The following is a 27,781-nucleotide window of genomic DNA, read 5'->3' as shown; positions in this document are numbered from 1 at the left end:
GGGGATCTGTCCCGTGCATTGTAGGATGTTTAGCAGCATCCCCGTCCTCTATCTACTAAATGCCAGTAGCACCTCCTGCACACAAGCTCGGGTAGCCAAAAATACCTTCAGACATTGCCAAATATCTTAACCACCCCAGTTAAGAACCACGGCAGTAGGAACCATTTCTTTGCTAACTTGTACCCTTTCTTTTTCTGCCCAGGGTTTCGGGAGGTTTTCCATCATGATTATTGCCTTGTTGGGGTTTGCCATTTTCTTGCTTCATTGTACAACTTGTGAGAAACCCCTAGAAGGGATCATCTCCTCAGCCTGGCGCTTCACACACCCCCTTTATAATGTGACCATCTATGAAAACTCTGCTCCCAAGACCTATGTGGAAAGCTCTGAGAAAATGGGCATCTATCTCACAGACCCCCAGTGGGCAGTGAGGTACCGGATTATCTCTGGAGATGTGGCCAACGTGTTTAAAACAGAGGAGTACATGGTAGGCAACTTCTGCTTTCTGAGAATAAGGACAAAGAGTAGCAACACAGCCCTTCTGAACAGGGAGGTGCGAGACAGCTACACCCTCATCATCCAAGCCACGGAGAAGACCTCGGAGTTAGAAGCTCTGACCCGCGTGGTGGTCCACATCCTGGACCAGAATGACCTGAAGCCCCTCTTCTCCCCGCCTTCATACCGAGTCACCATCTCTGAGGACACGCCCCTCAAGAGCCCCATCTGCAAGGTGAGCGCCACAGATGCCGACCTGGGCCAGAACGCCGAGTTCTATTACACCTTTAACACAAGGTCGGAGATGTTTGCCATCCATCCCACCAGCGGAGTGGTCACCTTGGCTGGGAAGCTCAACGTCACCTGGCGAGGGAAGTATGAGCTGCAGGTGCTGGCTGTGGACCGCATGCGGAAGATCTCAGAGGGCAACGGGTTTGGCAACTTGGCAGCACTGGTCATCCATGTGGAGCCTGCCCTCAGGAAGCTCCCGGCCATTGCCTCAGTGGTCTTGGCTACACCAGAGAGCAGTGGCAATGCCACCTACGCCACGGTGGTGGTAGATGCAGAGAGCTCAGGTGGTGACGTGGACTCGCTGGAAATTGTTGGTGGTGACCCTGGAAAGAACTTCAAGGCCATCAAGTCTTACGCCCGGAGCAGTGAGTTCAGTTTGGTTTCCGTCAAAGACATCAACTGGATGGAACACCCTCATGGATTCAACCTCAGCCTGCGGGCCAGGGGTGGGAGCAGACCTTCTTCTTATTCCCAGATCAGGGGCTTTCACCTACCTCCTTCCAAACTGGCTTCCCTCAAATTTGAGAAGGCTGTTTACAGAGTGCAGCTTAGTGAGTTTTCCCCTCCTGGTAGCCGTGTGGTGATGGTGAAAGTAACCCACGCCTTCCCCAACCTGAAGTATGTGCTAAAGCCATCCTCAGAGAGTGCAGCGTTTAAACTGAATGCTCGCACGGGGCTGATCACCACCACGAAGCTCATGGACTTCCATGACCGAGCTCAGTACCAGCTACACATCAGAACCTCACTGGGCCTGGCCTCCACCACTGTGGTCATTGACATCATGGACTGTAACAATCATGCCCCCATGTTCAACAAGTCCTCCTACTATGGCACCTTTGATGAGAACATCCCTCCAGGCACCAGCATTTTGACTGTTACGGCCACAGACCAGGATCATGGAGAGAATGGATATGTCACCTACTCCATCGCTCGCCCAAACTCTGTGCCCTTTTCTATCGACCCTTACCTGGGGATCATCTCCACCTCCAAACCCATGGACTATGAGCTCATGAACAGAATTTACACCTTCCAGGTATGGGCATCAGATTGGGGATCCCCATTTCGCCAGGAAAAAGAAGTGTCTGTTTCCCTTAGGCTCAAGAACTTGAATGACAACAAGCCTATGTTTGAGGAAGTCAATTGCACTGGGTCTATCCATGAAGACTGGCCAGTAGGAAAATCAGTAATGACCGTGTCAGCTATAGATGTGGATGAGCTTCAGAACCTAAGATATGAGATTGTGTCAGGCAACGAACCAGACTATTTTCATCTAAATCACTTCTCTGGAGTGATATCCCTCAAACGCCCTTTTAGGAACCATACTACTAGTCAACCCATCAAATATTCCCTGAAAATTACAGCCTCAGATGGGAAAAACTATGCCTCGCCCATGACTTTGAATGTTACTGTAGTGAAGGATCCTCATTCTGAGGTCCCTGTAAAGTGTGATAAAACGGGGGTATTGACACATTTCACAAAGACCATCCTGCACTCTGTTGGCCTTCAGAATCAGCAGTCCAGTGACGAGGATTTCACTTCCTTAAGCGCATATCAGATCAATCATCATACCCCTCAGTTTGAGGACCACGTCCCACAGTCCATTGACGTCCTCGAGCGTGCTCCTCTCAACACGCCCCTGGCCCACCTGGCAGCCACCGACCCTGATGCTGGCTTTAACGGCAAACTGGTCTATGTGATTGCAGATGGCAACGAAGACGGCTGCTTTGACATTGAGCTGGAAACAGGGCTGCTCGCTGTAGCTGCCCCCTTGGACTATGAAGCCACCAGGTTCTACACTCTCAACGTAACGGTGTGTGACCTGGGCACTCCCCAGAAGTCCTCCTGGAAGCTGCTGACGGTGAATGTGGAAGACTGGAACGATAATGCACCCAGATTTCCTCCTGGTGGGTACCAGGTAACCATCTCAGAGGACACAGAAGTGGGAACCACAGTTGCAGAGCTGAAAGCAAAAGATGCTGACTCGGAGGACAATGGGAGGGTTCGCTACACCCTGCTAAGCCCCACAGAGAAGTTCTCCCTCCATCCCCTCACTGGGGAACTGGTTGTCACAGGACCCCTGGACCGGGAATCAGAACCTCAATATATACTCAAGGTGGAGGCCAGGGACCAGCCCAGGAAGGGTCACCAGCTCTTCTCTGTCACCGACCTGATAGTCACATTGGAAGATGCCAATGACAACTCTCCCCAGTGCATTACAGAACTTCGCAGGCTTAAGGTCCCAGAGGATCTGCCGCCAGGGACCATTCTAACATTTCTAGATGCCTCTGATCCTGACCTGGGCCCTGCGGGAGAAGTACGATATGTCCTATTGGATGATGCCCATGGGACCTTCCACGTGAATCTCATGACGGGGGCACTCAGTCTGGAGAAAGAGCTGGACTTTGAGAGGAGGGCTGGCTATAACCTGAGCCTGTGGGCCAGTGACAGCGGGAGGCCCCTGGCCCGAAGGAGCCTCTGCCGCGTGGAGGTGATCGTCCTGGATGTGAACGAGAACCTCCACCCTCCCCGCTTTGCCTCCTTTGTGTACCAGGGCCAGGTGCGGGAGGACAGCCCCTCGGGAACCTCAGTGGTGGCAGTGGCTGCCCACGATGAGGACAGTGGCTTGGACGGGGAGCTCCGGTACTTCCTGCGGGCTGGCACCGACCTTGCAGCCTTTAGCATCAACCAAGACACAGGTACTGGGAGTGGGATGGGATGGGAGGGCCAGGTGCTGGGAGAGGATGGGCCTAAGGGAATCAGGCACTGTCTCGAGAGAAGTCAGGCTATAGGCTGAAAAGAACAATAAATAGGGACACTCCTTCCTGTCCCTTTTATTTTATTTTTAATTTATATACATATATATATACTATATATATAGTATATATATGTATATATACATATGTGGGTGTATGTATGTATATCCATTTAAGCTGAATCAACCATCTCACACACACTTGTATACACATACACACACACAAAAACATATATTACATATATATGCTTATAAAAATAATGTATCATAGTTATAAAATTTTTATATATAATTTAAAAATGAATGTTTCTCTGTGTCCCATCTCCCCAGATATAATCTCTATTAAGAATTTGTCCTATAATCTTCTAAATGTTTCTCATTGCATCTGATATATTATCTCTTTTCATTTTTTTATTATGAAAACATATAATACAACAGATACTAATTCTGAAACTTATTTTGTCACCAGGATATCTTATATGTCAGTACATATAAATCTCCTTCATTCTTTTTTAATGGCTGCATTTGTTCATATACTTTTACTCATATGCAATGAGTCTCTACAGGAAAAACTCTTAAAAAATGGAGCTCTTGGGTCAAAAGATAACATTAATAGATATATTATATCCATATATCCATCATCCATGGATATATAATTAATATCAATGCTAACAGATATTTTCAAATTGTCCTCCAAAAAGGTGGCACCTTTGAAGCTCCACAGAAAATAAGTGCAATTCAGCAAACACTCACTGGGCACCCTCTACTTGTGAGGTCCTGAGATAGGCACCTTGGGAGAGATCCCAGGTGAATAAAAGTAGGTCCTTCTTGATGGGGTGATTTCTCTCTGGGGTAGAGGGCAGGGTGATGTGGTAGAACGAGCATTAGACTGAGAGTCAATCCTAGACCCAGCTCTTCTGCTTACTTGCTACATGATCTTGGTCAAGTCATGCTCTTTCTCTGGGCCTCAGTTTCCCCATCTGTCAAAGGAGTAAGGTTCCTTCAGCTCTGCAATGCTATGGCTCTGAGTACAGGCTCTGCCCTGTCATCTGGGTCTTTCCAGCTGTGTGTGACCCATAAGAACTTAGGCTACAAGCCTCTTCCACTCACTCTTGGACCCTTGACTTCTAGAACAGTGCTAGCTCATAATAAGCAATTTGTAGGTGAGAGAACCAATGAATGAAGCCAAGTCTCTAAAATCATGAAGATGAGGAGAGGGGAACAGCAATTTATTTATCAAACCCCTACCCTTGAATTGGTATCTATAAGGACTTGAAGCTTGAAGGAACCAGTCTAAGGACAAATGTAAGGAAATCCCACTTAGAGAATGTGAAATGAATAAATTGGACTCGGCTTGAAGTAGTCAGGAGAAAGTAGGTCAACTACCATGGTCTTCTGGAAACCCTGCATATGCCCACATGCCCCAGTCATGGGCCTATCTTAGCAGAGAAAGGCTCTGAGAGGTTCTACAATAAGGATATGAATTTCCCTGTGCTTAACTCAGCAGCTCCCATGCCATATCAGCCACAGTTCCCTTTTCTCGTGGAATAGTTATTAATATCCTTTCCACAGTACCATTTCAGGATTGTTAGGTAAAGTGCTTTCTAAAGCTACTTTGAGCTCTAAACTATTTTGGGTTTGGTGATTGACTATCCCTAGGAATGATTCAGACTTTGGCACCCCTGGACCGAGAATTCATGTCCTGCTACTGGCTGACGGTACTGGCAGTGGATAGGGGTTCCACCCCCCTCTCTTCTGTAACTGAAGTCTACATTGAGGTTTTGGATGTCAATGACAACCCACCCCAGATGTCCAGACCCGTGTTCTACCCCTCCGTCCGGGAGGATGCACCCCTGCACACCTCCGTGCTTCAGCTGGATGCCTGGGACCCGGACTCCAGCTCCAAAGGGAAGCTGACCTTCAATATCACCAGTGGCAACCAAATGGGATTCTTTGTTATTCATCCTCTCACAGGTAAGGACCTCAGAAATCTGGGTGCATAGGATTATCTACAACAGTGCTTCTCAAAGTGTGGTCCTAGAATGGCATCATGAGCATACCCCATGAACTTGTTAGAACGTCAAGTTCTCAGGCCCCGTCTTAGACCTACTCAGCCAGAGCTCAGGGTGGGGGCCAGAAATCTGTATTTTAATATGACGTCCAGAGGATTTTGATGTGTGCTAAGTTTGAGAAGTGCTGCTCAACAAAGTCCATCTCCGTGGGAGAATAAGAATATGTGAGTTTTCTTTCCTTGGAGCCCAGGGGAGCTAAGCAGGTTCCCTAGGTGGTCAAGCTGGGACTATTTCAGACCTCCAAGTGCTCCCAACTGACCATTCCTGAGAATCACAAGCCACAGGTTGAATCTCTTAACTCTAGTCCCACACTGATCTCAAGCCTGCTCACGGCACGGTGGCCATACAGATCCACTTCAGAGCAACCAACCGTCTCACAAAGGTCTGTCCTCGGTCCAAGGCCATCTTGGATGGTTTAGAGGAATCCAGCGGTCATTGGCTTGCAGCCATGAACCAGATGCAGCCCACAAAGGTGTTCTGTTTGGCCTGCACAAGCTTTAAACGGTGATTTTTCAAGTTGTTGCCAACATTTAAAAATTTGGAAATTTCGCAAAATATTCCGGATTTCTGGTTGTTCTTAAAATAACAAGATCTGGCCACATGGACCACACATCCCGCAGGGCCACAGCTGCCCGGAGCTGACAGCAGCTCCCTGTGTACAGCAGGTGTGTCCTCTGTGCCCACAGTCCCTATTCCCGCCTGCTTCCTGCAATTATGCTGCCTGCCTGGCTCCCAGCAGAAGGTGAGAGCCAGTTCCCACTGCTGCAGGTACGGCTCTAGGGCACATGTCCCTCTTGACCATGAACAACAACCCTATTGCAGAGAAGGCTGACATTCTCTCCTTCGAACCCAACTTCCCACTCTCCAGCTCCAACTGACTCTCGTCCTGGAAGGACAGAACTCGGGCAAGACTGGAGGAAGGAGAAGGGGAGAGTGCTGGCAGCAGCTTCCTGATCCTTAAGGCAAAAGGGAGTCAGGAGGAGCAATGGGCCTGGGGATCCTGAGGCAGACAGTGGGCGGGGGATACAAGCGCCCCTTTGCCCTGTGACATCTGTTTGGAACCTTTGACCTCGGGGAGTGGATTAGTCCTCCTAGAAGGAGAATGCTTTTCTCTTGAAGAACAGGCCTAAGCTGGCTCTCCGCCTGGGCCCACTCTGTCCCTCCCTTTTTGGAAGAGGGAAGAGATCTCTCACCTAAGGCAATAGGTTCTCTACTTCTTCCAAATCCCTGCTCTGTTTACTGTCAACAGTTCCCTGACACCAGGTCTGGCAAAATGCCCCAGAGGGCAGAGAGCTCTTAGTCTTCCTACAGTTGAGAAGAAATTTTTATCAGCATGAACATTTGAAAATAAAATAATAAGTCAGCAATGATTCCCCGCCCCCCCCCCACCTTTCTTATCCACATTATATTGTCCACTTCCATACTTGGATCCCTTGGATGGCTTTCCTGTGCCCTTAAGATAAAGCCAGACCCTGCCGTGTCCCACAGACTTGTGCCTGACCGGGCCCCTGCTTTCCTTTCTGGCTTCATCTTGCCTCTCTTGCTCTATCACTCTCTGGATCCAGCCACATGGCCTGCCCTGGTCCATGACCTCTCCTGGCACAGGGCCTTTGCACATGCTATTCCTTCTGCCAGGAGTCTCTTCTCTCTGTTTTCAGGCTAACTCCTGCTCTTCTTTCAGATCTTGGCCCAGCTGTTCTTTCCTTAGAAAAGTTTTTCCTGACACTATAATACATCTCCCAGCAGCATCTCGTTTTTAAAAACACTTATCACTTAGAACATTATATTCATGTATGTGATTATTCCATTAATTATCCATGTCCTTCACTAGACTTCAAAGGTTTTCCAGAAAAGGAAGCTTGATTTTTTTTTTGCCCACTATAATATGAAGTCCTGGCACACAGTAGGACCTCAATAATTGGGAAATGAATGAATGAATCTCTGCCAGCATCCACAATCTTTTGTTAAGCCCAAGACTCATTTATTCAGCAAGTGTTTAAAGGTGTCTGCCCTGATGAGGCATTGAAATTACGTGCTGTAGAGAAAGGGGAAGGTATAAAACATAATTTCAGGCCTTGAGGAATCCAATCCATCAGGACCATGAAGATCTGGATGTAAAAAAAGCTATAGAACCAGTGTAAAGAGTACAACATTGGGACTTCCCTGGTGGTGCAGTGGTTAAGAATCTGCCTGCCAATGCAGGGGACACGGGTTCGAGCCCTGGTCTGGGAAGATCCCACATGCCGCGGAGCAACGAAGCCCATGCGCCACAACTACTGAGCCCATGAGCCACAAATACTGAGCCCACGAGCCACAACTACTGAAGCTTGCATGCCTAGAGCCTGTGCTCCACAACAAGAGAAGCCACCGCAATGAGAAGCCCGTGCACCGCAACGAAGAGCAGCCACCGCTCACTGCAACTAGAGAAAGCCCTTGCGCACAGCAACAAAGACCCAACGCAGCCAAATTAATTAATTAATTGATTATTTTTTTAAAAAATTATATATATAAAAAAAAGAGCACCACATTGTTAAAATATGAGTAGATGTGGTGCTGTGACTGTTTAGAGGAGAGAGGAAGCTGCTCAGTGTGGTAGACCAGCAACGGCTTCGTGGAACAGGGGTGGCTATGCCGAGCTGAAGGATTTGGAGGATTTGACAAGGAACAGTCTGGCAGGGCACTTGGGCAAGGACTGTGACAGGAGAAATAGCCAGGAGGGAAAAAGACCCAGGTCTTGTTGAAGACAGAGCAAGTACGTCCATTTTTTTTTCTTTTTTTTCCTTTTAGTTTTTTCTTCTTTTAAAAATTTTTAATGGTCAAATAATTGTAGACCTACAGGAGAGTTGCAAAGAGAGTTCTCATACATCCATCACTCAGTTTCCCCTAATGTTAACCTAGCACATTTATCAAAACTAAGAATTAATACTGGTGCAAGGCTATTAAGGAGAATACAGACTTTACTAAGATTTCCCCAGTTTTCTCTGCTAACATCCTTATTCCCATCCAGGACCCCACACTACCTCTAGTCCTCACGTGTCCTTGGTCTCCAGTGTCTGACCGTTCCTCAGTCTTTGCTAGTCTTTTATGAGCAAGTAGGCCCATTTTCTAAAGGCATATCCATTTCCACCACTTATCAAATGTAAGATCTTGGGGAAGTTACTTGACTGCTCTATGTCTGAGTTTGCTCACCAGTAAAATGGAGATAATAATAGCTACCTCTTTGCTGGTTGGGAAGACTAAATGGGTGAATAGACGGAGATATGTAAGGAGCTTTGAAGAATGCCTGGACGTGTAAGAGCTCAGTGAGTGCTGGCTCTTATGATTCTGAGGAAGGGCAGAGGGGGGAGAGGAAGCTGGCAGGGTAGGTGGGGTAAGACCTAGATGGTGGTGGGTCAGGGTAAAAAGAGTAGAAGAATCTAGAATCCATTAGAGGTGGAATCAACAGTAGTTATAAAACCACTGGATGAGGGAAGGGAGGGAGAGGGAAGGGGCTGAGATGGGGTGATGGGGGACATTTGTTTGGAGGAGAGAAATGATAAGAGCTGAATCGGCTGAATCCCCGCCTCATGCCAGGAAGGGTCCTTGGTGGACCCTCACACAGTCCCTTGGGGGTGGTTCCACCATGTCCCCATCCTACATGGGCACTCCCTGGAAATCCTGACACCAACCTCAGAGGGGGGACGAGGCTGAGAACACGGGCAATGGCCCAGGAGGCCAGGCAGCAATTCCAGGGACACTGGCCCTGAGAAGATGCGGGGGAGGCAGAGAGAAAAGAAAAACCAGAGATGGAGAAAGAGTGACAGATTCCAAGATGCAAAGAGGGGGAAGGGAGAGAGGAAGCTCTGGGAAGGCAGAGAGAAGGAGGATGGTGAGGGATGAACAGAGAGGGGGGAGGGGATGAAGAGAGAGCAGGACTGAGCCAGAAGGAAGGCTCCCAGCCAGGGTCCTCTCATCCCCACACTCTTCCCGGGGGTCACCCAGATGCTAGGCCTTCCCCATGAGGCCCCTCAGCTTGGGGATAAGCTGGGTGGGGCAACCTGAAACAATATTCACTCTGTCCTAGAGGAATGCATCTTCCTCTCTAGCTGTGGGGCTTTCCAGGAGCCTTCCCGGATTCCTCCCGTGCCTGCCTTCATTGAGGGAAGAAAAGGCGGGAGGACGAGGAGGCAGGAACATGGCGCAGACAGAGGTCACTCCTCACACCACACTCCCATTTCCAGCACTGGAGGCCTCATCCCCAACACCGGATCCCCATTTCTCTCATGGAGCCCCCATCCCCACACTTCATTCCATTACTCCGTCATTTAATTGCCTAAACAAGATCAAGAAACTTACTGAAAGTTTTTAGAACACCCACTGACCCCCTACCAATAGCTCTGCTTTCATTGAAAAGAGACCTCCCTACCCAGCTAGGACCTCTCAGTCTATGGGCGTGGATGCCCCTCTGGGCCCCCGAAAACCTTGAGCTTGACTTTCCTGATGCTTGCAGAGAACTGGCACCTTCTCGCCTTTATAGCCTCAATTTATAGCCACAGTGTCTAGAAAATGAAAACCAGAATTACAGATCACTAAGTTCACCTTCCTGAATTTACAGAGGAGCACTCGCCTGGCTCATCTGTGCCAGCCCGGCATGGGAAGAGCTGGTCCTAGGTCTCAGATGAATAAGAGAATTACAACAAAGGAGTAAAAAGCCACCCCTCTGTGATTTCTCGTGAACTGAAGGCAGTGACTGTGATCCCTGTTATAACTCCTGATGAGCTGCCTTTTTTACTCAACAATATACTGTGCTCAGGACCCTCCTCATGGTGAAAGCAGGAAGTAGGTGGGAACCTCCGCTCATGCCATCACCTCGGCTGTCCTCTCCCCTTCCTCTCTTCCCCTTCTTTCTCTCCAGAGTTCCATTTCCCCCTCATGCTCTTGCTCTCCAAAGACGAGAATTCTGATCTAGGCTTTGAACGTAACCCTTGAATTTATCCCAGTAACATGGCCCTGGGCAGAAGACCTAAATAGAGATTTCTCCAAAGAAGATATACAGATTGCCAACAAACACATGAAAGGATGCTCAACATCACTAATCATTAGAGAAATGCACATCAAAACTACAATGAGGTATCACCTCACACCAGTCAGAATGGCCATCATCAAAAAATCTACAAACAATAAATGCTGGAGAGGGTGTGGAGAAAAGGGAACCCTCTTGCACTGCTGGTGGGAATGTAAATTGATACAGCCACTATGGAGAACAGTATGGAGGTTCCTTAAAAAACTAAAAATAGAACTACCATAGGACCCAGCAATCCCACTACTGGGCATATACCCTGAGAAAACCGTAATTCAAAAAGAGACATGTACCACAATGTTCATTGCAGCTCTGTTTACAACGGCCAGGACATGGAAGCAACCTAAGTGTCCATCGACAGATGGATGGATAAAGAAGATGTGGCACATATATACAATGGAATATTACTCAGCCATAAAAAGAAACGAAATTGAGTTACTTGTAGTGAGGTGGATGGACCCAGAGTCTGTCATACAGAGTGAAGTAAGTCAGAAAGAGAAAAATACCGTATGGTAACATATATATATGGAATCTTAAAAAAAAAAAAAGTTCTGAAGAACCTAGTGGCAGGACAGGAATAAAGATGCAGACGTAGAGAATGGACTTGAGGACACGGGGAGAGGGAAGGGTAAGCTGGGACGAAGTGAGAGAGTGGCATGGACATATATACGCTACCAAATGTAATATAGGTAGCTAGTGGGAAGCAGCCGCATAGCACAGGGAGATCTGCTATGTGCTTCGTGACCACCTAGAGGGGTGGATAGGGAGGGTGGGAGGGAGACGCAAGAGGGAGGAGATATGGGGATATATGTATACGTATAGCTGATTCACTTTGTTATAAAGCAGAAACTAACACACCATTGTAAAGCAATTATACTCCAATAAAGATGTTAAAAAAATAAATAAATAAAAATAAAATGGCCCTGGGAGCCTTTGCTCCAGTCTCCCTCCAACCATCTCTCCCCCAGGTGTCCTATCCACTGCCCAGCTGCTGGACCGAGAGAACAAGGATGAACACATCCTGGAGGTGAGTGATGCTGCTGAACCCATTTGCTAGATTTGAAAACCTCCTGCAGGAGGCCAGGCTGGAGCCAAGCCAGGCCTTGGGGCCACATGCACGTTTCCAGGCGATGGCTGAGGAGGGTGCTGACTCAGAGAGGAGTTGCTACTTAAGCTGAGCCTTGCTGTGGTGGAGACTCTCAGCGTCTTCGCTGGCTCTCGAGCACTGTGAAGGGAAGGAATCTGAAGCCATGTGAGGGCTGGACAGGAAGCACTGATGGATTAGCAATGCCTGCAGTGAGTACAGGAAGACGGAGCAGTACACACGGGCTATGCACTTGTCCGGTCTGCTTTCCAGTCCATCGCTATGCTCTAGAGAGAGTCACCCAGTGTCAAACACTAGGTCAGTAGGAGAGCCAGGATGAAAACCCAGACCTTTGTCCTCTAGCTCTGTGCTCTTTCTAGGACATCTCTGAAATCACATAAGCATCCCTGGTGACCATTCTAATGAGAGGCATCGGTCTTGACCCAGAGGGGATTAAATCAGAAGGAATCTAGTTATACCCCCTCCTGCACTATCCACAACTAATGAACAGGCATCTCTTCTAGTCTTAAAGACGTCAGCTGGGAGGGACACATATTCCTCGGCAGGAATTTTGCCTTCTATGCTCCCAGGCTCTGGATGTTCCCTTTGTATGAAACAGGCATTACTAGTAACGGCAGCCAAATGTCCCTCTAGGGACTGAGGCATTCTCCACAGTTCAGCAGAGGCATTCATCTTTAAACAGCAAAATATATTAAGAACTCGGAATCATTTAAAGTGGAAATGTCTCTTCTCATACTGATGCATGGGATGATTTGCCCCTACCTGAAACAGCCCGATTCTGAAATTGTTTTCGTGCCTTTATTCTGTCTCTTGATATCATTTCATGCATTGGGCGGCATGTCTGACTCCAAAGGTACCGCCCATGCCTCCATTAACATCTCCTCAATTATTTTTTTCTAACCTCCAGTAGCTTAAGAAAAGCGAGAACAAAGCTTACTAGAATTACGAGCCAATAAAAAGTAAATGGTCTCCGAGAAGTGGCCATTGGCCTTCTGAGTAAAGAGTTCTAGCTTTTGTCTAGAGCCTCTGTGACTCTTCTTCCAGTTCTTTCTGGTTTCTTCCTCTGTTGTTGCTCGCTTTCCTGTGGGCGAGGTTACCAAAGAGCTGGGTTCCAAGAAGGTAAGGTTATGATAATAAAAATCACGAGTGTATACCAAACAACAGATGGACTGGTATTTCCGGGCTTTTGAAAGCAGGGGTAGTGGCAGAACTGTGGTGGGTGGCGATACATATTCACTGCCTTGCGTTTGTCAACTCACACTGGATTCTGTCCCCAGGTGACTGTGCTGGACAACGGGGAGCCCTCCCTAAGGTCCACCTCTAGGGTGGTGGTACACATCTTGGACGTCAATGACAACCCCCCTGTCTTCTCCCACAAGCTCTTCAATGTCCGCCTTCCAGAGAGGCTCAGCCCACTGACCCCTGGGGCTGTGTACAGGCTGGTGGCTTCAGACCCGGATGTGGGTCTCAATGGCAGGGTCACCTACAGTATCGAGGAGAGTGACGAGGGGGGCTTCAGTATTGACCCAGTCACAGGCGTGGTGTCGTCCAGCAGCATCTTCCCAGCTGGAGAGTACAACATCCTAACGGTGAGGGACGGATGGAGGCCGTGGAGGGGGAGTGGCATACCTGGTCAGGGATTTTCTTTGAGGATACGGGAGGAGGGGGACAGCCTTCAGGCTTGATGGAGGTAATGCTCCCCTCCGTGGCTTTCTCCCAAAGAAACTGGGAATCCCGACTTCAGCCAAAAGATCAGAATTCTGGGCCTTTCTCCTTTAGGGCAATAAGGTCCTTGCCTGGAAAATCCACCCTACTTAGAGATAAGGATTTTGGTGAGAAGAGCAGGGCTTTGAAATCAAGATAAGCCTGGATTCCAATCCTAGCAATGCCATTTTACAGCTGTGTGGCCTTGGACAAGTCACTTAACCCTCGTGAACCTTTGTTTCATCATCTGTAAGACGGGCATAAGAACATCTTCCTTGTAGAAAGCCAATATAGCAAGTGGCTACGGCCTGGGCTCTCATGTCAGTAGCCTGAATCCAACCCCATCCTCACTGCTGGCCAGGCAGACATCCCAGGCAGGTGAATTCACTATGCTGAGCCCCGGTTTCCTCCTGCAAAAGGGAGGTGATAACAGTACCTCTCTGAGGGCTGTCAATAGGATTAAATTAGATATTGCACACAATGCTTTCAGAGCAGGGCCTGATAATAGGGAGTGCTCAGTAAATTCTAGTTTATTATGTTGATGGCTGTTGGGAAGGGTAAAGGGTCCATTCATGGAAAGTCCAGTTCAGGAAGTAGCACACAAAGCCTTCAGATAATAGTGGCTTTGATTCATTTTTTACTACCTATGAGTTTCTGGAGCACAGTTCTATGTTCTGTTCACCACTGTGCCTGCTGCAACTGGCTTGGTGCCTGTTTACGTAAGCTCTCAGCTGTGTGTTGAATGGATGAACCAGTGGACGAAAGGCCAGCTCAGTCAGTCACAGGGTGCTCTGTCTCCTGGCCTGGCCACCAGGGTCTTCTTGTTTCTTAACCCCAACCCTACAGTCAAAGCCTCACCTTCTGGCCTCTTTTCAGGTCAAGGCAACAGACAGTGGGCAGCCACCGCTCTCGGCCAGTGTCCGGCTACACATTGAGTGGATCCCCCAGCCCCGGCCCTCCTCCATCCCACTGGCCTTTGATGAATCCCACTACAGCTTTACAGTCATGGAGACAGACCCCGTGAACCACATGGTGGGAGTCATCAGTGTCGAGGGCCGACCTGGTCTCTTCTGGTTCAACATCTCAGGTGAGGGCCCAAGGGTCCCATCCTTGCAGACCAGCCCTAGTCCTTAGGACACAATCCTTCTGAGCCCTCTCAAGGTCACACTCCGTGGCAGCTGCTGTTTTGGCCATGAGTGGTGATTGCCTCTTCCCTGGTCCTTTGGGGCAGTGGGTAGTCAGACCACTGCTTCTGCCAAGCTTTCCTTCGCACCAGCTGTGATCTCAGGTGCAACCTCCACGGTCTCACTGGTAACCCCAGCCAGAGCCAGACAGGGCCTCAGTTATCCCAAGTTCCTGGGAGACCTAAGACAGTGGTCCAGAGAAGCCCAGAGGAGAAAGCACAAGTTTTATGTTTCCTCTTCTGCCTCAATGTGAACATCAGTGTAGAGCTGACTTCATTGACCATGAGCCCGAGGCCAGCTCTACCCTGGGGCCCTGCTTAACGTTCTGGTCCCAGGTTCCAGCCTCAAGATCAGGGAAAGGGTCTATTCTTTTTTTTTTTTTTTTTTTTTGCGGTACACGGGCCTCCCACTGCCACGGCCTCTCCCATCGCGGAGCACAGGCTCCGGACGCGCAGGCCCAGCAGCCACGGCCCACGGGCCCAGCCGCTCCACGGCACGCGGGACCCTCCCGGACCGGGGCACGAACCCGTATCCCCTACATCTGCAGGCAGACTCTCAACCACTGCGCCACCAGGGAAGCCCAAGGGTCTATTCTTGTAGTAGGAGACACTTGGGTCCAAGCTCTCATGGCCTCCTCTGAAATTCCTTTCTGTTTCTAAATCAAGATTTTGTTAAAACATCTTGGGGTGGGGCGTGGTTCATAGATTCCTTTGGGAACCTGATGAATGTTTAGGTCCTCTTCCCAGAAAGATGCATGCGATTGCGTGCATGCGTATGTGCGCACGCACGCGCGCACATACACATACACACACACACACACACACACACACACACACACACACACCTGCATGCAAATTTAGGGGTTTTATAGATTCTCTGAAACCCAGCCAGGGATTCCAGGTCAAGAATCTCTAATCTAAGAGCTTCAGTACCCCCTGAACCATGAAGTCCTATTACAGAGATTCCCAGCCTGCTTCAGAGGTTGGATACCAGCCTGTCTCAAGCTTTTTGACCTCCTAGATTTACTTCCAGTTCTGATTCACTGCTCTTTTTAAGTATTTGACTTTTTTTCTTATAGAACATTTAGAAAACACAAATGAGTACAGAGAAGAGAATAAAAATCACCTAAACTCCCACTAACCTGAAGATAATCCCCTGTTATCATTTTTATGTTTCCCTCTAGTCTTTTCCTTTATACACCCATACACTTAGGGTTATATGAAAATATTGTCATATAACCTTTTTGTTTTTGTTTTTTGCGGTACGCGGGCCTCTCAATTGTTGTGGCCTCTCCCGCTGCGGAGCACAGGCTCCGGACGCGCAGGCTCAGCGGCCATGGCTCACAGGCCTAGCCGCTCCGCGGCATGTGGGATCTTCCCGGACCGGGGCACGAACCCACGTCCCCTGCGTCGGCAGGCGGACTCTCAACCACTGCGCCACCAGGGAAGCCCTGTCATATAACCTTTTAAAATATCTCATGAACATATTTCCATGCCACTAAACAAATTTCTACGAGCAGACATTTAAATAGCTGCATGCTAATTCTATATTTTGGATTCTCAGTTTATTAAAACAATTCCCTCTTGTTGAACAGAGTTACTTCCATTTTTTCCTGTGTCTAAGCTGCTTTAGACTATGCAAACTACCTGTAAGCCATGATGTAGAGCTCCATTACTCCTGCATGTTTCAATACTAGTAGCAGAATACATTCTAGCGCAAATTTTGGTCTTCCTCTGGGACTCTTCAGTCCTTATAAGTGTACCTTTTCCTGAATCATCACTTGGATCTTCAAAAATTTGACAATAAGTTGAGAGGATAAACTACCACCTCCTCTAGATCTGCCAGCCACATCCCATAGTACTTGTGTTACTACTGCCTACATCACTGAGGTCGTGTGTGCTTTCCTCTTACCACCCGTCCAGGTGGGGACAAGGACATGGACTTTGACATTGAGAAGACCACAGGCAGCATTGTCATCGCCAAGCCTCTCAATACAAGGAGGAGGTCAAGCTATAACTTGACCGTGGAGGTGACCGATGGGTCCCACACCATTGACACCCAGGTGAGAGGCCTCATTGGGAACCCTGAGTCGAGAGGAGATGGGAGGCCTCCTTGGTTGGAAGGCAGCTGTGCTCACCACTGTGCCACCATTGCACACTAGGGCCTCTTTGGTTGGGATGAGGATACTGAAGGCTCTCTGTGCATGTGGTGTACCTCAAGGAACACCGAATTTGGAATCAAGGTTCTGTGCTCTAGTCTTGTCTGATCACTCTCTATGTCTGTGATCTTGGGAGAATTCTTGTTCCCACTATGGATCTCTATATAATGAGGGGTTTTGTCTAAATGAGCAGGTTTTAATTAAAGGTAGAGTGCCACAGGGGCTACCACAGACATAGGAATGATGGTAAGTGGGGCTCTGGATTTCTACTCTGCTTTCAGCCAGTTTTATTTGTTTCATATACTGCAATTGCACCCAAAAAATTGCATCTGAAGAAAAGGCCCTTTAAGAAGAATTTTGTTTTTGAAAACCACGAAACTGCATACCATCTGAAAGCCCTGTGATTTTGAAATCCTATCATTCATTCAACAAATATTTATCAAGTGACTGCTGTGTGCCAGGCCCAGTTGTTATGGTGGAGAACCAGACAGACAAGGTTCCTGACCCCCTGGAGCTTACAGTCTATTTCTCTTTCATTCTCCTCCCTAGGTCTACATCTTCATGATTGCCAATGTTAACCACCATCGGCCCCAGTTTTTGAAGCCTCATTATGAGGTCAGAGTTCCCCAGGACACACTGCCTGGGGTTGAGCTCCTCCGAGTCCAGGCTACTGATCAAGACAAGGGCAAGGGCCTCATCTACACCATACACGGCAGCCAAGACCCGGGAAGTGCCAGCCTCTTCCAGCTGGACCCAAGTAGTGGTGTCCTGGTAACTGTGGGGAAATTGGACCTGGGCTCGGGGCCTTCCCAGCACACACTGACAGTTATGGTGAGTTAACTGAAAAACTGGGTAAGGATGTGCTTGCACGCGATGTGTGGGGTGGACATGCTTGGAGGCGTGCTGAAGGTTCCCTTTCTCCTGCTGAGCCAGCTGTACTAATGCTCATAATGATAATCCATGAGATGAGTTGTGACATTTCACAGCCTGCCAGAGGCACCTTCCATAACGGATGCCTGGGAGTGAGGAAAGAGATGGGACAGCTGCCAAAGAACCCCCTGCAAACTTGGCTTTTTCTGGGCTCACTCCAAATACCCCCCAAGAATTCTCTCCTTGCTCCATGACTGCATGATCACACAAACTCACATAGCGTCAGAGCTGGAAGGGACCCAGAGACCATCCCACCCAGAGCAGGCAGGTATATAGGGCACAAATGAAGGAAGACTTGACTCTTAGGGTCACATGCCTGCAGTTTTATGACCCTGAGAGTGAGAGCTTCCTTAAATTTATGCCCTACATGCCTCATTTGCCTCACTCTAGTCCCAGCCCTGGTCCCACCCATTTCTCTTATCTTACACCTGAGGCCCATAGAGGAAGAGAGACTTGCTCACCATCATACAGTTCTTTACGATGGAACCCAAATCAGAGCCAAGCCTTCCAGACTCAAGGTTCTTATGTGTTAGTTTATCATCCTCTGGGCACTTATATATATATTAAAGGCTCTGAGCAGTCCTGCAGCAAAGAAAACTTCAACTTCATTTTAGTTCAGTGCTCCCTAAATTTATTTGACCATAGAATTTTTTTTTTCCTGAATAACGTGTTGACATCTTGAAGAACTAATATTCTCTGAGAACCAATTTGGAAAATACTGCTTCTCTGCTTATTTCTGCCTTTCTCCTGAAATGGAATTATCCCTGAAAATAGCTAAGCCTAATAATCACGAATTGATAAATTTATTTAAGAAGAAAAAAGAACGTAACTGAGAGCAAAATTTAAAGGAATACAGAGAGTTACAATTGTGTGCCTTTTTCACTGGCATTCTCTGTCATCGACCTTAATCTAACCGTCCCTCCTCCCATTCCACTTGCTGCTCATCCCATTGCACCCTTGGACCCACAGGTTCGCGACCAGGAGATGCCCATCAAGAGGAATTTTGTGTGGGTGTCCATTCACGTGGAGGATGGAAACCTCCACCCTCCTCGCTTCACCCAGCTCCACTATGAGATGAGTGTTTCTGACACCACAGCCCCCGGAACAGAGCTGCTCCAGGTCCGAGCCATGGATGGTGACCGGGGAGCCAATGCTGAGGTCCACTACTCCCTCCTCAAAGGTGAGAGGCCTGAGTTCGGGACATGAAGGGAGGGACTTTGGCAGTAACGGAAAGCACCAGAGGCATGGACTTGCAAGTTATTCAAGTGCCAAGCTCGCTAAGCTTTGGCAAATTATCATTCTAAAGCACTCCCTGGGACTATAGTGACCTAAGTTAATGCACTTTCAAAGGTGGAAAGAACAGTAACAAAGGATTACTCAAGTTATGGGAGAATTTACATAGAGAATACATATATATTCACCAACAACCACACATGTAAAGGATGTTTATGAAGTCCATGCAACATTTTAAAAGATAATATCTTTGTGTATGTACAATAAAAGGGACCTATAAATACTTGGTAAGATATACGGCATAGTTTTAGGAGTATTTTCTTCTAAGGCCACATCATGATTTCATATCTATTACATTGTTTTTTATCTTAAAAATAGGAATATTACCTGCGCCAGAAACTCGTTGTAAAGATTAAAAGAGAAAATGTATGTTAACACATGCAGTAAACTGTAAAATATTATACAAGTGCCAGGGGTTATTACTATCATTGATAAGTGTTAATTATAAGTAGTTAATAGGACAAAAATGATAATATCCACTACCCAACTAAAAATGATAATATCCAGTACCCAACTAATTAATCACGGTTAGATTAAGGTCGATGACAGAGAATGCCAGTGAAAAATACACACAATTGTAACTCTCTGTATTCCTTTAAATTTTGCTCTCAGTTATGTAATATCTGATAATTCATAATTGATATTTAATAATTATTGTTATCTTTAATATTCATTAATACTTCATAGAGCTAGCTGCTGCGGACAATCAAAGATGCGAGTGACTTGCTCTCTGCCCTAAAGGGGCATAATAATGTTCATTTATTGCTTTCAGTATCTTACATACTTTAAGGATTCAGAACTTTTTACATTTTCATTTTTTGAAGAAACGGAAGTTGTTATACCTTGTCATACGGCAGAAATCTATTCATCCCTGAGGAATAATAATACAAATCATAACCCATTAATTGCTTACTTTTTGTGACTTATGAAGTATAATCACATCTTTTATCTCACTGACAACCCCACTGATATTGGTATTAATTTTATTTTACAGATAGGGTTAGTTTTAAAATATTCTTCTGATATAGAAATAACGCATTCTGATTCTTTAAAACCTGGAAAAACCAGGAATGTATGAAGAAGAAAATAACATTCAGCCATGGTTCTCATGACCTAGAGAAAATAATTTCATGTATTTCCCTGTTATTTTTTTCTATGCATCATTCTGCAGTGGTAAGATCAAAATGAATATACGATCTTGTTCCCTAATTTTTTCTCTCAGCAGTAAAATAAAATGTTATGATTATGTTAAATAGTTTACTTGGCTACTTTTAATGGAACTACTTTTAAATTGCTGTTTACTCATTAAAACCATGTTCTTTGACCGAACTTAGGATTTGTATCACAAAGGCAAATTGGGAAATCACCTCACTAGTCAGCTGGAAAAGGGCTTCCACGAGTGGCAGAATCAGACGGAAGGCTTTGTGGTAAAGCCTGGCTATTTACTTTGCCACTGGAATAATAAAATATCATAAAATATGATAAATGAAATAAGAATGGTAATAAGAGGTACTCCTCTGAGTGAAGGACCTGTACCCCCGAGCAAAATTACTCAGGTGTACGTCATGGTATTAAATAGGTAATGGTCTCATCACAAGAAAAAAATGTATTTGTAACTATGTCAAGTGACGGATGTTAACTAAATTTATGGTGGTAGTCATTTCACAATATATACTTATACATATATCAAATTATGTTGTACACCTTTAATGCAATGTTATATGTCAATTATATCTCAATAAAACTGGAAAGAAGTACCAGTTATGCAAGCTGAATGCGTTCTAGAGATCTCTGTATGACATTGTGCTTATAGCTAACAATACTGTACTAAAACCCCTAAAAATTCAAGAGGGTAAAATCTCATGATGCCTGTTCTTACCACAGTATTAGAAAAGGAAAGGAAAAAAAGGATAGTTGCAGTCCAAGTAAGGTCAGACTCTAAAAACTGTGATAACTTTGAGAATTTCTTTTTTAGGAAAATATGATTAGTTTTCAACATTATCTTTTGTGAACTACGTAATGTCACATAATCACAACTTTCCTCAAAGCTTAAATTTGAAATGGTATTATGTATTTATCTAAATAAACATTAAATTTTAAAAGGATTACAAAAATGATAGGTAATCAGACATGGAGAAATTACTCCATTTTCGATTCTCATTTGGGCTTCCTCATAAGTCAAGGAAGACTCCTTTGGGTACTAGAATCTCTGCAGTTCTCTAATACTTGCTACTCTTCGCCAAAGAAAGCCTGTAGTTCTCAGGCCCAGACCCTTTTAGCAAGCAATAGATTTTATCCAGATTTTAAGAAAATATTTTCCATTGACTGGTGTTTGCGGTAACTTCTGATTTGTGACAAGCAATAATGGTTTTCTTTTTAAAGTACCAATATAAAGCTGCCTGTTAAAAATATTTTAAATTAAAAAAATAAACCAATTTAAAGGAAAATATCCATTAAATAATGACATAAATCATATACTATACTATTGTATAGGTAGTGGCTGAATATTAAAAAAAATTGTAAAGGCGGTGTGAGAATGCCTAAAATTTAGGAAATCCAGGTGTGGTGGAAAGGGCATTTGATCAGGAGCCTCAAGATCTGTGTGTGCTATCCAGTCCCTCCCCACTCAACCCATTGCCACTCACTCCCAAGCCTGACAATGGACTTTCCCACAATAGACTATATGAGGACTAGACGAGGTGGTTTTTCCAGTCCGTATCAGTTTTGACTCCATATTTACAATTTTCATCTACCAAGTATATAATCAAAGCTATTACAAGTTACGTAAAGAATGGGTTAAAATTCTAAACAACGTAACTGAAATTTGTCCTGTAAAAGTCAGCACTGAAATACAGATGGAGTGTGCTTTTCCTACAAAGTATGTCTCCTTTCTTTGCTCCACAAACCTACTACTGCTTTAGTTTATAGCTTAAGTTGCAGCCCGAACACTTAGTGATCATTGAAGCTTCCATTTATGGAGCACCTAATATGAGCACCACATAAGGAATTTCGTGAAGTATATATCTACCCTACACATTATATCATAATTAAATCCAGGGTGGTGCAGGATGTGGATTTTGCCCTGTCCAACTTTTGTGTGGTTGCCTTTTACTGATCTAGAAAGCCTAGTTGGTACCTCTTGAGGGTGTGGTAAACTTCAATTTATCTTGTGTTTTGTTTCAGGGAACAGCGAAGGTTTCTTCAACATCAATGCCCTACTAGGCATCATAACTCTGGCACAGACACTTGATCAGGCAAATCATGCCCAGTATACTCTGACAGTGAAGGCAGAAGATCAAGGCTCCCCACAATGGCATGACCTGGCTACAGTGATCATTCATGTCTACCCCTCAGACAGCAGTGCCCCCATCTTTTCAAACTCCGAGTACTTTGTAGAGATCCCTGAATCAATCCCTGTTGGTTCCCCAATCCTCCTTATCTCGGCTACAAGCTCCTCAGAAGTTACCTATGAGTTAAGAGAGGGAAACAAGAATGGTGTATTTTCCATGAACTCATACTCTGGACTCATTTCTACCCAGAAGAACTTGGACCATGAGAAAATTTCATCTTACCGGCTGAAAATCCGAGGCAGCAATATGGCGGGTGCATTTACTGATGTCATGGTTCTTGTTTATATCATTGACGAAAATGACAATGCTCCCATGTTCTCAAAGTTGACTTTTGTGGGCCAAATTAGTGAAGCAGCTGCACTGAACAGCATGATAGTGGATGAAAACAACAACCCCCTTGTGATCCGTGCCGCTGACAGTGACAAAGAAGCTAATTCCTTGTTGGTCTATAAAATTTTGGAGCCAGAAGCTCTGAAGTTTTTAAAAATCGATCCCAGCATGGGAACCCTAACCACTGTATCAGAGATGGATTACGAGAGCATGCCCTCTTTCCAATTCAACATCTATGTCCATGACCAAGGAAGCCCTGTCTTATTTGCACCCACGGCTGCCCAGGTCACAATCAATGTCAGAGATATAAATGACTGTCCCCCCAGGTTCTCAGACCAGATATATGAAGTAGCAGTACTGAAGCCCATCCACCGGGGTATGGAGCTCCTCATGGTGCAGGCCAGTGACGATGACTCAGAAGTCAATTATAGCATCAAAACTGGCAATGCTGATGAAGCTGTTGCCATCCATCCCACTACTGGCCGCATATCTGTGTTGAATCCTGCTTTGCTGGGACTCTCTCGGGAGCTCATCATCAAGGCTTCTGATGGCCTGTATCAAGATACTGCACTAGTAAAAATTTCTTTGACACAAGCCCTTAACACAAGCTTACAGTTTGACCAGGATGTCTACAGGGCAACAGTGAAGGAGAATTTGCTGGACAGAAAGGCACTGGTGATTCTTGGTGCCCAGGGCAATTGTTTGAATGACACCCTGTCTTACTTTCTCTTGAATGGCACAGATATGTTTCATATGGTCAAATCAGTAGGCGTGTTGCAGACAAGAGGTGTGGCATTTGACAGAGAACAGCAGGACACTCATGAGGTGGCGGTGGAATTGAGGGACAGTCGGACACCTCAGCGGGTGGCTCAGGCTCTGGTCCAAGTCTCTGTTGAGGATGTCAATGACAATAGCCCTGAATTTAAACATCTGCCCTACCACACAATCATCCAAGATGGCACAGAGCCAGGGGACGTCCTCTTTCAGGTATCTGCCACTGACCAGGACTTGGGGGTGAATGGTGCTGTCACATATGCATTTGCAGAAGATTACAGATATTTTCGAATCGACCCCTATCTTGGGGACATATCATTAAAGAAACCCTTTGATTATCAAGCTCTAAATAAGTATCACCTCAAAGTCATTGCTCGAGATGGAGGAGCCCCATCCCTCCAGACTGAGGAAGAGGTACTTGTCATTGTGAGAAATAAATCCAACCCACTGTTTCAGAGTCCTTACTACAAAGTCAGAGTGCCTGAAAATATCACACTCTACACCCCAATTCTCCACACCCAGGCCCGGAGTCCCGAGGGACTCCGGCTCATCTACAACATTGTGGAGGAAGAGCCCTTGATGCTGTTCACCACTGACTTTAAGACTGGTGTCCTAACAGTGACAGGCCCTTTGGACTATGAGTCTAAGACCAAACATGTGTTCACAGTCAGAGCCACAGACACAGCTCTGGGGTCATTTTCTGAAGCCACAGTAGAAGTCCTGGTGGAGGACGTCAATGATAATCCTCCCACTTTCTCTCAATTGCTCTACACCACTTCAATCTCAGAAGGTTTGCCTGCTCAGACTCCTGTGATCAAACTGTTGGCTTCTGACCAGGATTCAGGGCAGAACTGTGATGTGTCTTACCAGATTGTAGAGGATGGCTCGGATGTTTCCAAATTCTTCCAGATCAATGGGAGCACGGGGGAGATGTCCACAGTTCAAGAGCTGGATTATGAAGCCCAACAACACTTTAATGTGAAGGTCAGGGCCATGGATAGAGGAGACCCCCCACTAACTGGCGAAACCCTTGTGGTTGTCAATGTGTCTGACATCAATGACAATCCCCCAGAGTTCAGGCAACCTCAGTATGAAGCCAATGTCAGTGAGCTAGCAACCTGTGGACACCTGGTTCTCAAAGTCCAAGCTCTTGACCCCGACAGCAGGGACGCCTCCCGTCTGGAGTACCTGATTCTTTCTGGCAACCAGGACAGGCACTTCTCCATTAACAGTTCATCGGGCATAATTTCTATGTTCAACCTTTGCAAAAAGCACTTGTATTCTTCTTACAATCTGCGGGTAGGTGCTTCTGATGGGGTCTTCCGAGCAACTGTGCCTGTGTATATCAATACTACAAATGCCAACAAGTACAGCCCAGAGTTCCAGCAGCATGTTTATGAGGCAGAATTAGCTGAGAATGCAAAGGTGGGAACCAAGGTGATTGAGTTGTTAGCCATAGACAAAGATAGTGGTCCCTATGGCACTGTAGATTACACCATCATCAATAAACTAGCAGGTGAGAAGTTCTCCATAAACCCCAGTGGCCAGATCACCACTCTGCAGAAACTGGATCGGGAAAATTCCACAGAAAGAGTCATTGCTATTAAGGTCATGGCTCAGGATGGAGGAGGACGAGTGGCCTTCTGCACTGTGAAGATCATTCTCACGGATGAAAATGACAACCCCCCACGGTTCAAAGCATCTGAGTACACTGTATCCATTCAATCCAACATCAGTAAAGACTCCCCAGTCATCCAGGTGCTGGCCTATGATGCAGACGAAGGTCAGAATGCAGACGTCACCTACTCAGTGGACTCAGTGGAGGACTTGGAAGAAGAGGTCATTGAAGTCAACCCAACCACTGGTGTTGTCAAGGTGAAAGAGAGCCTGGTGGGATTGGAAAATCGGGCCTTTGACTTAAAAATCAAAGCCCAAGATGGGGGCCCTCCTCACTGGAACTCTCTCATGCTGTTACGACTTCAGGTGGTTCCTAATGAAGTATCCTTGCCCAAATTTTCTGAACCTCTATATACTTTTTCTGCATCGGAGGACCTTCCAGAAGGGTCTGAAATTGGTTCTGTTAAAGCAGTGGCAGCCCAAGATCCAGTCATCTATAGTCTAGTGCAGGGCACCACACCAGAGAGCAACGAGGATGGCATCTTTTCCTTGGACCAAGACACAGGGGTTCTAAAGGTGAGGAAGGCCATGGATTATGAGTCCACCAAATGGTACCAGATTGATTTGATGGCACATTGCCCCCATAATGACACTTACTTGGGTTCCTTGGTCTCTGTCAACATCCAAGTGAAGGATGTCAATGACAACAGGCCTGTATTTGAGGCTGATCCATATAAGGCTGTTCTCACTGAGAATATGCCAGTGGGGACCTCAGTCATTCAAGTGACTGCCAATGATCAGGACACTGGGAATGATGGCCAGGTGAGCTATAGGCTGCCAGTGGACCCTGGCAGCAATATCCATGAGCTCTTTGCCATTGACAGTGAAACTGGCTGGATCACCACACTCCAGGAACTTGACTGTGAGACCAGCCAGATCTACCACTTTTATGTGGTGGCCTATGACCATGGCCGGACCATCCAGCTATCTTCTCAGGTCCTGGTTGAAGTCTCCATTACAGATGAGAATGACAATGCCCCCCAATTTGCTTCTGAAGACTACAGAGGATCTGTGGTTGAGAACAGTGAACCTGGTGAACCTGTGGCCACTCTTAAAACTTTGGATGCTGATATCTCTGAGCAGAACAGACAGGTCACCTGCTATATCACAGGTAAGTATACCTATCTTGGAACAGAGTCACTGGGGTGCGTTGAAAAAAGTCCAATAAGAGGTTCCCTAAGACATGGCTCTGCCACTCATTAGCAATGTGACCTTGGGTAAATCACTTAACGTCCCAAGACCTCAACTGCTCCATCTGTAGTCTTGGCATGCCTGTTCTCAGTCAACTCACAGGGATGCTTGTAAGATCTAACTTGAAAAAGCTTTGAGAGCTTTTTGCAAAGTGCATTGTAAAGAGGATTTCTTATTACCTTAGACGGAGTAGATAGACTAGAAGTGAGATTCTGCAACTGTTCTCAGTTAGCTTCTGGGAGACAGAGAGGGAATCAACAGTTGTGTGGTCCATGAAAACTCTGTGAGGTGACTGTCCTTGTAGAGTAGTATTCTGCCTAGGGCAAGTTGTCGATAGTAGAAAACGCTGCCTAGTCAACCATAGGACCTAAGTGTTGGAGCAAAAACACTTTCTTGGATATGATTCCAGCCCAATCCCCTCATTTCATACATGGGAGAACCAAAGCCCAGATAGGGGAAGAAACTCAACCAAGGTCACACTCCAAGCTTGCATCAGGGCTGGGATTAAAACCATACCCTACAAACTGCTTTCCCCAGTGGATACCTATTGTAAACCTACATTTCCCCAATCTCTGCCCAGTGGCTAAATGTGCCAATCAGTGGCTAAAAGAGAGTTTCTTTACTTCTCAGTGTCCCTTTCCCCATCTCCCAGGTACCATGTCATTCCATTCCCATAGTCATGGTTTCTTCTGCTATCACAGCTGTCTGGTGGAGAGTTAATGAGCCTAAAGTTCCAACCAGGAATCATAGACTCCTGGAGACAGATCCTGGATCAGAGCTGTTTGAAATATGGAGTCTTAGTGAAATAGAATCTTGTCATCTTGTAATATCAGACTCTTAAAAACACAAAAGTCTTAAAATCTCTGAATAATAGAATAATAAATGTCAATATATCATCAACTCTTGGAATAGTTTAATCTGAGGACTCTGGCATCTTAGAATCTCAAAAATCCATCTCTCCTCTCAGTGATTGGTATCAAGGAAAGATAACTCAGAAGCAAATCTAGCGATCCATCTGAACCTCCACTTAGCCTGTGTCGTCAGTCATAAAATAAAGCCTCAGAGAGTGTATTTATTTATTTATTTATTTAATTTATTTTTGGCTGCATCGAGTCTTCGTTGCTCCATGTGGGCTTTCTCTAGTTGTGGCGAGTGGGGGCTACTATTCATTGCGGTGCACGGGCTTCAGTAGTTGTGGCACGTGGGCTCAGTAGTTACGGCGCACGGGCTTAGTTGCTCCACAGCATGTGGGATCTTCCTGGACCAGGGCTTGAACCCGTGTCCCCTGCATTGGCAAGTGGATTCTTAATCACTGCACCACCAAGGAAGCCCCCGCAGAGAGTTTTTACTGATCATTTCCCACCCCTCCACTGTTGAACAGATACTAGATACTAGAAGGTTCTTTTCTAGAATTGCAAT

The 27,781-nt window shown here is 46.2% G+C and overlaps 1 protein-coding gene across 1 annotated transcript in view; it reads left to right on the top strand.

Annotated features, from left to right (window-relative positions):
• Positions 1-219: 219 nt before the first annotated feature.
• Positions 220-27,781, top strand: part of FAT2 (FAT atypical cadherin 2) — a 68,441-nt gene continuing 40,879 nt past the window's right edge. Inside the window, exons 1-9 of the mRNA XM_029218389.1 lie at positions 220-3,479; positions 5,195-5,509; positions 11,635-11,693; positions 13,049-13,360; positions 14,352-14,562; positions 16,582-16,721; positions 17,367-17,648; positions 18,717-18,927; positions 22,224-26,282. Coding sequence (XP_029074222.1) covers positions 224-3,479; positions 5,195-5,509; positions 11,635-11,693; positions 13,049-13,360; positions 14,352-14,562; positions 16,582-16,721; positions 17,367-17,648; positions 18,717-18,927; positions 22,224-26,282 — 8,845 coding nt within the window. The 5' untranslated portion in view covers positions 220-223. The remainder of the gene's footprint in view (positions 3,480-5,194; positions 5,510-11,634; positions 11,694-13,048; positions 13,361-14,351; positions 14,563-16,581; positions 16,722-17,366; positions 17,649-18,716; positions 18,928-22,223; positions 26,283-27,781) is intronic.

This window comes from Monodon monoceros, unplaced genomic scaffold, assembly GCF_005190385.1.
Source record: "Monodon monoceros isolate NGI ecotype Baffin Bay Population unplaced genomic scaffold, NGI_Narwhal_1 Super_Scaffold_12, whole genome shotgun sequence".
Taxonomy (NCBI): Eukaryota; Metazoa; Chordata; class Mammalia; order Artiodactyla; family Monodontidae; genus Monodon; species Monodon monoceros.
The sequence above is the reverse complement of the archived record's forward strand: the minus strand, read 5'-3'. Positions and strand labels throughout refer to the sequence as shown.